Genomic DNA, 12655 nt, shown 5'->3' with positions numbered 1-12655 from the left:
TATTTTTTAGAGATATAAATTTAATTTCCTTGCCCTTCCTCCTTTAGTTTATTCTGCCAACCACTTATAGTAAACCTAACTGCAGACTGCTGGTTTGGGTACAACATTTACTTCACTCATCCATTAATTTTTATTTCTGACAGAATAAGCATATGGTCCTAACGCTCTATGAAATCAGACTCTTGGAATCAGATTCTGTTATAAATTTCATTGCTCGTTACCTTTATGTGATGTTACATTATATACATCACTTAGCCTGTATGAAAAGCTGCATAGATGGAACAGATCTATTTTGACTTTTAAGTTTTACTTTCTTTTTTTTTTTTTTTTATAAACATGGAACTCATATAACCATATACGTAGTTTATGGCTTTTCATATATACTTGTATGTGTTATTGGCTACAATGTCTTTATTCATATTCAGTGTTTTTAATTAAGACAAGGATGAATGAATAAATATTCTCATTATTGTCTAATGCAGGGGCTCGTGAAGCAAGGCCCTGTGGGCTGTTCTTGTATGACCCAGTTGCTAAAAATGGTCTTTAGATTTTTACATGTTTGAAAAAGGCTCAGAGGAAGGATAACATTTTGTTTCCCATAGGAATCATATGAAACTCAAATTTTAGCATCCAGAAGTAAAGTTTTATGGGAATATAGCCATATCCATCCACTTACGTAGTCTGTAACTCCTTTCATGCTCTAGTGGCAAAGTTGAGTCATTGCAAGGGACGATTAATTATTTCTTTTCCCTAAAAATGATACAGGGAACTTATCCATTTCATGCTATTGTAGTTAGTGTTACAGTATGCTTATTCATTGCCTGGACAAAATTAACTCTTTGTGCTATTCTGGTCAGGGAAAAAGTTTACCCAAAGAATAAGAGTGCCGCATTCCAAATAAATTCTCTTTTCTCCATTTTCTGTCATTATCTACATATTTAATTTGTTTTAATGAAGCTAGTTGCACAGCAGGAAAAACTCTGACCTAGAAGTGAAAAAGTGTGAGTTCAATATTTAATCATTATTTTGTTTTTTAGGCAGAAATTAAAGAATTACTTGAAGTAACTGTGAAGGGTGGAAGACAAGACCCGCTAAGATGGGCTTCATGGATTTTTGATGAGCCTACATTTTCATTAGAGGTTGAGGATAATTAAACTGGAAGGTGACATCTTAGGACACACTACTCTGCCTAGTAAACTACTACATTGATTTGATAGAGATGATTGTCAGAGTGAACATAGCAGTTATACCTAGAAGAAAAATTTAGCTGTCTTCTTTGAAAATAAGTTACTTTGCTGGCTCCCTTACCCTGTATTTTTTCCTCTTTCGTATTTCACATTGGAAATAATAAAAATGGGTTAGCTTCTAGAATGTTATTTGCATAAAGTGTGAACAAATGCCAAAGAAGATAGTAGAGATTTTCTATAAAGCTCTGTGTCTCTTTGTTATTATTTTAGTCCAGATGCAATATTGAGGCTCTCCATTAATCCTTATTATTATTATTATTTTTAGAGCGAGCAAGAGCATGAGTGGGTGGAGGAGGGGCAGAGGGAAAGGGAGAGAGAGAATTGTAAGCAGGCTGCACACTCAGCACAGAACCTGATGCAGGCCTCGATTTCATGACCCTGAGATCACCACCTGAGCTGAAACAAGAGTTGGGCACTTAACCACTGTCCCACCCAGGCACCCCATCCTTAATTCTTTTAAACAATTATAAAAGGTTATGGGTTTTTCAGATTATATTCTAAAATATTTAAAGGAAATAATGTATTTCCTTTCCTTCAAGTCATTTGTGGAGCACATTGAGGAATTCATTTATTAATTCCTCAAGTACTTATTGAGTACCTACTGTGTGTCAGAGACTGTTTCTGAAACTTGGGATACATCAGTAAATCAAACAGAACCAAACAAGACTGTTGACCTTGTAGTGCTGACCCTTTATGGGGAGGAAACAGACAAGAAGCTATGCACATAAATGAGTAAAAGGCATAGCATATTAAAAAGAAAGTGAAATGGGAAAAAAAATAAAAGCAAGGTGAGGGAGATCAGGAATACCACAGTGGGAGCTGCAATCTTAAATGGGATAGTCAGTGAAGGCTTCATTGACAAGATGATGCTTAAGTGAAAAATTGAAGAAGCTATAGGCATTAGCTATGTATATGACCAAGGGAGAGGGAAGAGTGAGGGTGAAAGCCCTAAGGAGGGAGGAAGCTACCTGGGTGGAAAACAGCAAGGAGGTGTAATGGCCAGAATGGAGTGAAGGAGAGGAAGAGTAGTAGGAAATGAGTCAAAGAGGTAATGGGGTCAAATCAGATTGGGCCTTGTAAACCACAGAGGATATTTTACTCTTAGTGGTACAGGGAAAGCCAGTGGGACTTCTTGCTGCGGAGTGCTATAATTTGGACTACTTGTTAGAAGATCTACTTGATTGCTTTGTTGTAGATGAGCAAGGGCAGAAACAAGGGGAATGGGCAATGAGACTACTGCAGTGATTCAGATGAAAGATCATGGTGGCTTTGACCTTGACTAGTCATGGAGGTGGCAAGAGTAGGTGGATTTGGACCTATTTGAAGGTAGAATGTGTAGGATTTCTTGACAGATTGGATATGAGAGTAAGAGGAAAAAAACAGAGTATTTTGACTCTCTCTCTCTCTCTCTCTCTGTCTTTGCTGGGAAAGCTGCCATCAGTCAAAAATGGAAGTGTCTACATGTTGGACAGGTTTTGGGGGAAAAAATCAAAGTTCAGCTTTGAGTATTCTGAGTTTAATATTTTTATTAAAATAATCAACTCTGTAAGATCCCAGTTGGTACTTTCCCAATGTCTGCCTCATGGAAGATGTTAAAAAATATTTTATGAATTTTAACACATATTAATATATTAAGTATATTAATATACCAAGTATATTAATATATTAAGTATTAATATATTAGTATATTAAGTATTCACACTATAGTGTGAATTAGTAAATGAGCATTCATTGAGCAGCTAGTACTCAATGAATGGCAAGCATCAGATTGTGCACCATGAAACAGGGAGTCTAACCAAATTCTTGTTAGAACCTCACAAGGTAAATGGAATTGACTCCATTTTACAGAAGGAGAAACTCAGGGCAAGTGATTTGCTTACAGTTCACATGGTTAGTTAAGTGGCTCTAGCTTTAAGATTCAAACTCATATTTTATAACATCAAATACAGCCTCTTTTTAATTCTATCAATGATCTCACAAAAGAAATACTAGGATACCTGATAAGCTGCCATTTGTTTAAAATCTGATTTTTATCTTCAGATTATAATACAAGTGAACAAAAACAAGCCTGTAAGAAGCATGAACTCTATGTGAGTTTCCGGGATCTGGGATGGCAGGTAAGAATGGTCAGTCAACTTAGGTGCTTCTTTTCTGTTTTATCATAAATCCAGAGTTGCTCATAATCTTTGTTATTTTTCCAATACACTAACCAATTATTTTTGATATGACTGTTCAGTATATGGGTTATCCACATAATTTTTATTTCCCCACTATCCTTCTACCTTTGAAACATCATTATTAGGGTTTACAGTAAAAAACAACTATGCTGAAGAAGAAACATAACCTTACGATATTTAGAAAGTGGGAAAAGGGATGTTGTTTAAATATCCCAAAGTTTTGGGGCACCTGGGTGGCACAGCGGTTAAGCGTCTGCCTTCGGCTCAGGGCGTGATCCCGGTGTTGTGGGATCGAGCCCCACGTCAGGCTCCTCTGCTATGAGCCTGCTTCTTCCTCTCCCACTCCCCCTGCTTGTGTTCCCTCTCTCGCTGGCTGTCTATCTCTGTCGAATAAATAAATAAAATCTTAAAAAAATATATCCCAAAGTTCTAATTTTAACACCAATTTTTCAGATTAACTTGAGCAACATGATTTGTCCCCAAGGTCTCAAACTCTAGGGCTAGGAGATAGAATCCTTGACTATAATGTCTGTCATAAAGTAGAGCTACAGAAAAAAAATTTTTTTTCCTCGAACCTAAAAGCTTTATTACTGTCTTTTCCATATGCTTCCCAAACAGGGTGAGGAGGAAGATTTAACCAAAATAGTTTTTAATGTCTCTGTGTATTGGTAGTTTAAATTGAAGTCTTTAGATTACATTATCCCATTACAATGGATTCGCAGAATTGAATTTGGGCTATCTCATTGAAAAGTAATATTAAAATGTAAGCATTTAAAAATTTTATGCTGAACCTTCAACACGATTCAATCAATAAATTTACACTTGGACCAAGTTTTACTTCTTGGGGAAAAAAAAATCAGGACAACCATTCCATATGCCAATTTTTGAGCTTCCCCCAAAATTTCAATGTGTAGTTCTCAAGAATTTGCTTCAATTCGTTTCTTCTAAAGCGACTATAAAGTTAACACGTGAATGGAAAGAAAAACAGCAAAAGGAACAAATATTAAAGCTTTCGGGGGTTGTCAGGCTTCTAAAACCAGGAATGAGTTATTAAGAAGTAATGGGAATTATCTCAATTAAGTTTATTCTTCTTTTCCTTTCTGGTTCACTTGAACTTTCCAGAGTTCATCATTTCCTGTTTAAACAATATTTACAATGCTATTTAATGATTATGGTTTTATTCATGAATACATGAATTAATACATACTATGAATATCCTACATAGCAACCTCTTGGGAGAAATTACAGAGGGCAATTTCTTGTGAAAATATTTATACTCGTGTTGTAAACTTCAACTTAAAAATAAATTAAGGACTTGAGGGTGGTTGTCTTGTTAGAGTAATTGTTGGATGAAGAAGAGAAACCTAGCCAGACTAAATATGGGTATTATTTAAGAATTACTTTATTTTTATTTTGATGATTTCTTTTATTCTTTTTCTTCCTCTTTTTTTCATTTTCTTTTTGTGTGTGTGCATTCTAGGATTGGATTATAGCACCAGAAGGATATGCTGCATTTTATTGTGATGGGGAATGTTCCTTTCCACTCAATGCCCACATGAATGCCACCAACCATGCCATAGTTCAGACTCTGGTATGCTTTGTTTTTGTAGAATTGAAAATGGTTTATGATGCAAGGATCGTATAAACGTTATTTTAAAGGAAAGCACCCGTGTATAGCTATAAGTGCATTATTTTTTCTTTAAAACTTCCTTGGTACTTTTTTAGAGCCAAAGTAACAATTGTGGGTATAGTCAGGAATTTCAGAGGTCCTGATTCCAGAATGGGGAAGGATTCAGCTAGGAAAATTGGAGTAACCACATGAAGTGGTCACTCTGCACTGATTTCTTCACTATGTAATATGACGAACCACACAGGTTCCCAGGGGCTGCTTCTAACCTAGCAATTCATTAGTAATCATTGCAAAAACATTGAATAATAGCCTTACTGAACTTCATCTGAGGGCTTTTACTCTAATTATTTAAGAATGTGCCACAACATACTTTGGTATTATGAGACTGCTTTAAGTAGAATATAAGTAGAAGATTCATTTCTATTTCATGATCCTGATTTTTTTTAATAATCTTTAAGGTGGAATATCAGCTTCATTTTTTTTCCTTCCTCACTCAGGAATTTAGCAGTGATTTAATCTCTAGTAACCTGGGCTTATTTTTGTGAAAACAATAATGAAATGTTGATTTTGTGGTCTCTAAATGGTTGTACTGTATCTAATGAGCTCACGAAACCTCTTGAGAGTCTGGCATACCTGCCTTATGGTGTGTGACTTACTGATTTGGCAGAGGGACAATCTCTGGAAGACTAAGTGCGAGGCTCCTAGAAGGTACGAGAGACTATGTGATAAAATTCTGAATTAATGTTTGGGTTAATAAGAACATTTTAACTATGTATCATCAAGATAGAAGGAAGAGGACAAATTGCTTTAGATTCAAGACTTAGTGACAGAAGTGACTCTTTAGTGGATGACAGTAAGAGAGCAGTAGCCATAAGGAAAAAATAATCTGTCTTTGTGGTGAGTATGATCAACAAAAAAACGGAACTATTAGAATTTGCGAGTTGACTCTTGAGGTTTAGGTTTTTTTTTTCAGAATTAATTTAAAATTTAAAGCTGATGGAAAGACTATCCCGGTTTTCTTTTGAATAAGGAATGGTTTATATAAATTATATTAAATCCTTGAATGACTTGATGTTTTCTGGTCTGGACATCATAGGTACTGGAGAAGAGTTAGACACCAAAGACGCACGTCTATGGCAACTAGAGCATGGGTATTGTCAAAAACTTTGGAAATAACCTTGAAGTAAAGAGAACCAGAGAGATAAAATAAATACGTATTTTGGAAGGCGGTCATTTATAAATGTTCTTCTTTTTATTCTTGACCAATGAGATTGCCTACTTCTGTGCCATATGCAAAGTACAGAGTAAATTCCTGGGGAAATTTTAAGATATGTTATGATTTCATCTTTGCTATATCTATAAATAGAAGTACTTCTTGATACTGGATATCATTTCTGGGGTATGGGGAGCTCTTCAAGGATGGGTGTGTTGTATTCCAACTTCCTCCGGTAAAAAGAATCTCTGTGAACGCTAGCCTTCTATCTTTTCCTATGAGAATTCATGATGACCCAATAGCCAGTCACACAGAGAGAAATGCTGCTGTTTCAAGCCTTGGAAGAATAGCCATGATCACTGTCTTTCTGTAGGCTCAAAGCAACAGCAACTATTAGCTTATAGAGGAATGATAACGTCTCAGAAAATTCTCTGCCTCTTTATACTGTCATCTCAATGACTCAGCAGAGTTCTGTTTCATTAAATATGTATCTAATATATCAAAGGCTGCCTCAGGCTAAGCAATGCTTAATTATTGAAAAAACTCTGTCAAAATACTCTCTCGTTTTTCTTTTTCTTTTTTCTTATGAATATATAACTATGTACTGTCAGCTTTTAGGGCTGTAGTCTAGAAGGCAGTGTCAAAAAACAAACATTTTAAAAAAATCTGACATGGACTTGGAACAAGACCCCGCTCTGCCTCACTGTCCTGGGATATGGGACATAAGTCATTGCAAAACTTGCAGCATACATGGGAAGTTTGATTTTTTTTTTTCCTGGCATTGTGCACTCTGTACGTTTGTTCGGTGAAGGACATGAAACAAGAAGACAGGCATGTTTGTTGCTAAAGGAAAGCATATTTGTGACTAATATGTTTGAGAAACCATTCAAGAACAATCAATTTTTTTTTCCAGAATGATTGCTTTACGAAGCTGCCAAGGCCATTGAAACAAGGGCTTATCAATCATGTATGTGTGGGTTATGGAAGATCAAGCTGATGAGGGACACAAGCTGCATCTGAAATTTGTAGAAACTATCCAACTTTCAGTTTTGTGAGGTCTTAGGAAATTTCAAGTTCATGTCAGATCACCTCATTTTTCCTGCTGTTTCTGTCCACATGCAGGGCTCCTATATCATTTCAGCCAGGACATTGCTCAGCCAAAAGTCTTAGAGGCTGTATTTGCTTTTTGTGGATCCTTTAGGACTCATCAGTGGGACTTCCCATAAACTCCTTTGGGGGAAGGGCCAAAGTAGGTGGGTGGGAAAGGGGGAACCATGTTCTGGCTCCTTGCTCAATGACTGCAAATCATAGGCAGACTGCCAGTCTTATCAAAATGAGGATAAACCCTTTGCTTAAGTATTTCACTTTCGGTTTACAGCCACCTTTGGAGGCTTTTGGAGAAGAGCGATATTCAATTTGTAAAATATCTAGGCTCCTTGTTTCTGATTTAGCTGAACGTGCTTTTTGGCACTTGTCTAGGAGAGAAGGAAAGTAAAAGGGTATTCAACTCCAGCCAGTCTGGTAAAAAGTTCTGTAGAGAAGAGTTGAAATCATTACTTTAAAACAAGTTTTGGATTATACCTGAAGTTCACTTTGCTGTGATTTTTATGCTTCCTCTACTGTGGAAAATGAAGAGTTGGCATAACTTTTATGATTTGTTGTTTAATTGTCCTTTGAAAAAGAATTCTTAGATTCAAATCTTTCTGCAGTCTAATTGGGTCCCTTCATTGATTTGCATTTATAACTTCCGTATTTCTCATGAAGTAGATAGAAGTAGTCGTTCTAACCAAAAGCAACTCAGTGCTAGTTGCCGTGTTCTTTCCCCCAGGAAAATTTCCACTGAATATTACATGGAAGGAGTTTTCCTTACTTGGTAGAATATTTTTCAAGGCCCCAACACATAATTAGAACTGGTGAGTTGCTCTAGGTGTTAATGCTTAAAAATACATCCTTCACTACCAGTCCCCAACCCCCACTCCAGCCATTGAATGTGAATAGAAGAGTGATCCTTAAGGGTGTGCCCGATTGTGTGGCAAAACGAGAATATTATTTGAAAGGTGTAGACAAAATGTCTATCTTGTTTTTTTAAAAAAGCAAAACATGTTTTTCTTTTCCAGGTTCATCTGATGTTTCCTGACCATGTACCAAAGCCTTGTTGTGCTCCAACCAAATTAAATGCCATTTCTGTGCTATACTTTGATGACAGCTCCAATGTCATTTTGAAAAAATACAGAAATATGGTAGTGCGCTCATGCGGCTGCCACTAATTTTAAATAATAATGGTAATAAGAAAAAGATCTGTATTAAGGTTTATGACTATAATAAAAAGTATGCTTTCGGACAAGAAGGGAATTTCATGAAATTAGTCCGGCTCATTTCATCTCTGTACCTTTGTACGATATTGTGTATATAGTCACTTTTATTTATTTAAAGGTATATATTCTCCTTTGTGGATGCCTTATCAATAAAACCTATTTTATAGGTCTATTACACAATAGATAGCCCAGTGTAACTTTCAATGGGATATGCTAAGTCCAATTCAATTCCATTTCAACATTTTTTTTTTCTAATACTGTTTTTATATAATTTTCTGAAATTAGAACAAACTCCTTTGCATGTTAACCATTGCTAAAGGAAATTGAATGCCTTTGGTTGTGCTGTGCCAGTGAAAATGGATAGGATATTTATTTAGAAATAAAACTAAAATCAAAAACAACCCAAACAAAAATGCTTGGACAAACACAATTTTACTTTCAGAGTTTCTGCATCATTAGATAAAGTGAAATGTTGAACTGGATTTGAATAAATAAGCGGTAGACAGAACATAGAAGCTGAAAAATTGCACATAATTGTTGTAACTGTTTGCTTTAACAGAATTGGTGTAACTGGAGGAGCATACTCCTTCTTGGCGTGTGGATTGTAGATTTTGCAAAGCGCTCAAAGCTTCAGGAATTCTGTGGAGACAGGCTTGAGCCTGTGTCCATAACTTTCCAAGTTAACACTAAAAAATTGTAGTACAACCTTCTTACCTCAAATAAATCATGTCTGCCTATTATCTAGAACACTACTGCTGCAGATTTTTTTCAGATTTAAAAACAGTCCAAAATAAAGAAACAGTTACATGTGCTCCACTTCCTTCCCCACAGACAAGAGTCACTGCATACATAAAACATACTGGAGCAAAGATGCCGACAGAGCCATTTTCCTTAGCTCTCCTTTATAACTGAGTTTGCTGATTGATGTGATGCAAGGGATTTTATTTAGGGTAAAAGCACTAAAACTAAACTGAAGGATATTACCAAAAATCCCAGAATGGCTTTGACAGAATTGCCATTTCGAAAGAACAGCTGAAATCCATTTTTCATATCTTTGAGAATGAGCTCAATGAAAACCTTATTTTGTAAGGGGATTTTGTAAACCTTCCTCCAAGCACAAATAATTCCAAATGGGAAGGTTCTGTTGTGTGTATGTGCATGTGTATTCTTCCCCTTGAAATTAATTTATTTTCTTTCTTTGCCTTCTAAGGCTTTTCTTTAACACACACCAACTTTTGGAAGAATGACATTTAGATGGATTACTTGCTATTTATGGTGACTCCGTGGTTAAGCTCATTTACAGCTCATCTAAAATATTCAAAAAGCACCATTTATTAATTGCCTTTTGGGACCTTTCAAATAAAACTTCTATCAGAAATAGCTTCCAAAATACTATGGGTTCGTTTGTAATTCAGGTATATTACAATGTTGTTTTAAAATACAGTTTATCTTAAGTAAAAATTGATAATAACTCTATTGGGGGATGCGTTAAGTAATATATTTTTAAATAGTGTACCATTGTAAGAATAAGAAACGGAAGTCTATTCTATTATTCTTTAAATGTGCTGTTTAAATATATTTCTGTATTTTAAAATATATTAAACTGGTGATGCTAGTTTCTACTGATGTGGTTCTTTATTTAAGAGGGATAAAAAAAAGTAAGTATGTCATGAGCTGAGACTCTAAGAACATCAGATGTAAAATGGTGGAGTACATGATTCCTTATGTTGTTTTTAATTGCCAAAACTAGTTTTTGTATTTTTAATAAATAATTCACTGTTAAATGGACAAAGCAAGAATCCATGAATTAAGTATCTTCTTAATCTGCTCAAACAACAAAGACATTTTTAAAATAGCAAAAATGATAGGGATGGAAAAATACCTCACTTGTTCTTTTTCACGAGAGGAGATAATTGGCATCACTATTTTCATAATTTTTCAGATTAGATATATGAATGTATATACATAAATGCACATATGCTCAGTTAAATTATTCTCAAATAGCTATTATAGTAAATTTGTAGTATTACCTTGGTAATACTTAAGCTACTATCAGAAACCAGAATAATTTAGCCTATTTTAATAGGATCCAAACAACTCAGGGCTTTTTAGCTGGTTAGGTATTGGCTTTTTTGTGTGTGTGTTTGTTTTTAAATTTCCTCCTTTATATGGATTTTGCTTTGTAAAGTGGCCCTAATTCTTTCTGAAAGTAGAAGGGCATATAGCACAAATATTCAAGTTCTTTAAAACTAAGGCAAAAATAAATCGTCTACAGTGAACTAAAGAAATAAGAAAAACACAAGAAAGAAAATCCAAAATTACTTTTTCCTCAAGAACTGTTATTTTATAATCCCTATATCACCATCATCGACTCTGAGCCAGAGCCTACTGGCTACTATAGAGTCTGGCAAATATCATCTCCCAAGAAATTTACAATGAGTAATGTTTTTGATGCAGTTCCGTTCAAGGCAGAAGAAATCCTCTTTCCCAAACACAAGTCACTGTCTCATAACTACTCAGTCAAGTGCTCAATCTATCATCCAATTTCCATTCCAGATTACCTGCAGTTCTAGGTTTTCTCTTTTGCATTTTATTTTATTTGTATTTGTATTTAATTTTTTCAGCCTGGAACTTCTTAAAGTTAGAAGTGAAGATGCCTTTGATGATAAAACATATACATTGCTAAGTATACATATATACATCTGTATTTTATCAAGTTTGGTTAAGATCGTAATTGAGGAGTAAGTAGGAAAAGTAACAATGCCAGTATTTATTCTTATTTAGGTGGAAAAGTGACACTATATCCAAGTTAGCAATTTAAAAAGAGCAAAAGTTCTGCAAAATTACCTCAGCGTCTGTTGTAATATTTGTTAAAGCCTGTTTGAAACATGGACCTTTCAAAGACAGAAGAACCTGGAACAGATATAGCCTTTAAAAATAACAAAGAAATTTCAGAAATTTTAAAACATCCATCTTAACCTTTGCATCTCAGTTTCAACTTTGCAGATGCAGCTAGTCTCCCATCATTCCTCAAATGTCAACGTATCTACACGATGGAGAGAGAATGGGTAGATGCGCTATGACTTCAAATTCTGGAGGTTATATATAGAAGGATGAGAGACAAAATACTGCATAAATAGCCCCTGGACCCAGCAGTTTGGAAACAGAACCTAAGCTGAGGGGTTAGTGAGGTGAGCAATATTTTTTCCCCGGGTCATTGTTGTCTACTACTATGCGATGAAATATAATAGAACCTACTTAAAAAGCTGGACTGTGTTTATTTTCTTGCAGATACCTATAGAATAAGCTCAAACTAGGGAAGTAATTTTCTACCTTGAGCCACAAGGCCAATAAGATGTCTTAAATTATGTATGTTTATACTTTCTTCAATAATTCACATACACCCACATACATATACACACTTATAAATAAGTGTATTTTTATATGTTTTAAAGAAGAGAGAATAAAAACACGAATATAAAATATTTTAAGTGAACCAATAGGACTATGGGGGAAAGACAAATATAATACAATGGGAAATTTTAGACAACTTAAAGTATATGAGGATCAAAGGGAGTTCTAACTTGCATTTAATCAGTATTCCAGAAAACTGGAGACAACTTTGGGGCTAAGAGCTGACCTCTTTATCAGAGCTGGTTCCTCAACTGGGAAGTCAGTCAACAGGTAATGGCTAATCAGACTGCTAAGGAAAAATAACTGTCATATGGAATTGCATACCTAACAAAAACTATTTTAAACATTAGGGCAAAATAAAAACATTCTTAGGCAAGTAAAACTGAGAGAATTTATCATCAACAACAAAGGCATTACTAAAGGTTTTACCTCAGGAAGAAAGACAACCTCAAAAGGAAATATGTACAATAATGATAAGCAAGAAGATGAGAGACACAGGGCTAGACTAAAATAAATAATAATGTCTCATAATTGTGGTTTTAAAAATCAAGAGAATTAACAGTATCAAATTAGGTTGAATAAACTATAGTACAGCTATAGAACATATAATGGAAGGTGGATGGTTGGAAATAATAGGCTTTGCATTTTACTTAACAATG

At 35.0% G+C, this 12655-nt stretch overlaps 1 protein-coding gene across 1 annotated transcript in view; it reads left to right on the top strand.

Annotated features, from left to right (window-relative positions):
* The window catches only part of BMP5 (bone morphogenetic protein 5), a 125793-nt gene extending 115730 nt beyond the window's left edge, over positions 1 to 10063 (top strand). Inside the window, exons 5-7 of the mRNA XM_002918922.4 lie at positions 3288 to 3364; positions 4905 to 5015; positions 8385 to 10063. Of these exons, the coding sequence (XP_002918968.1) occupies positions 3288 to 3364; positions 4905 to 5015; positions 8385 to 8534 (338 nt within the window). The 3' untranslated portion in view covers positions 8535 to 10063. The remainder of the gene's footprint in view (positions 1 to 3287; positions 3365 to 4904; positions 5016 to 8384) is intronic.
* Positions 10064 to 12655: the final 2592 nt, after the last annotated feature.

Source organism: Ailuropoda melanoleuca, chromosome 19 (assembly GCF_002007445.2).
Source record: "Ailuropoda melanoleuca isolate Jingjing chromosome 19, ASM200744v2, whole genome shotgun sequence".
Lineage (NCBI taxonomy): Eukaryota > Metazoa > Chordata > Mammalia > Carnivora > Ursidae > Ailuropoda > Ailuropoda melanoleuca.
The sequence above is the reverse complement of the archived record's forward strand: the minus strand, read 5'-3'. Positions and strand labels throughout refer to the sequence as shown.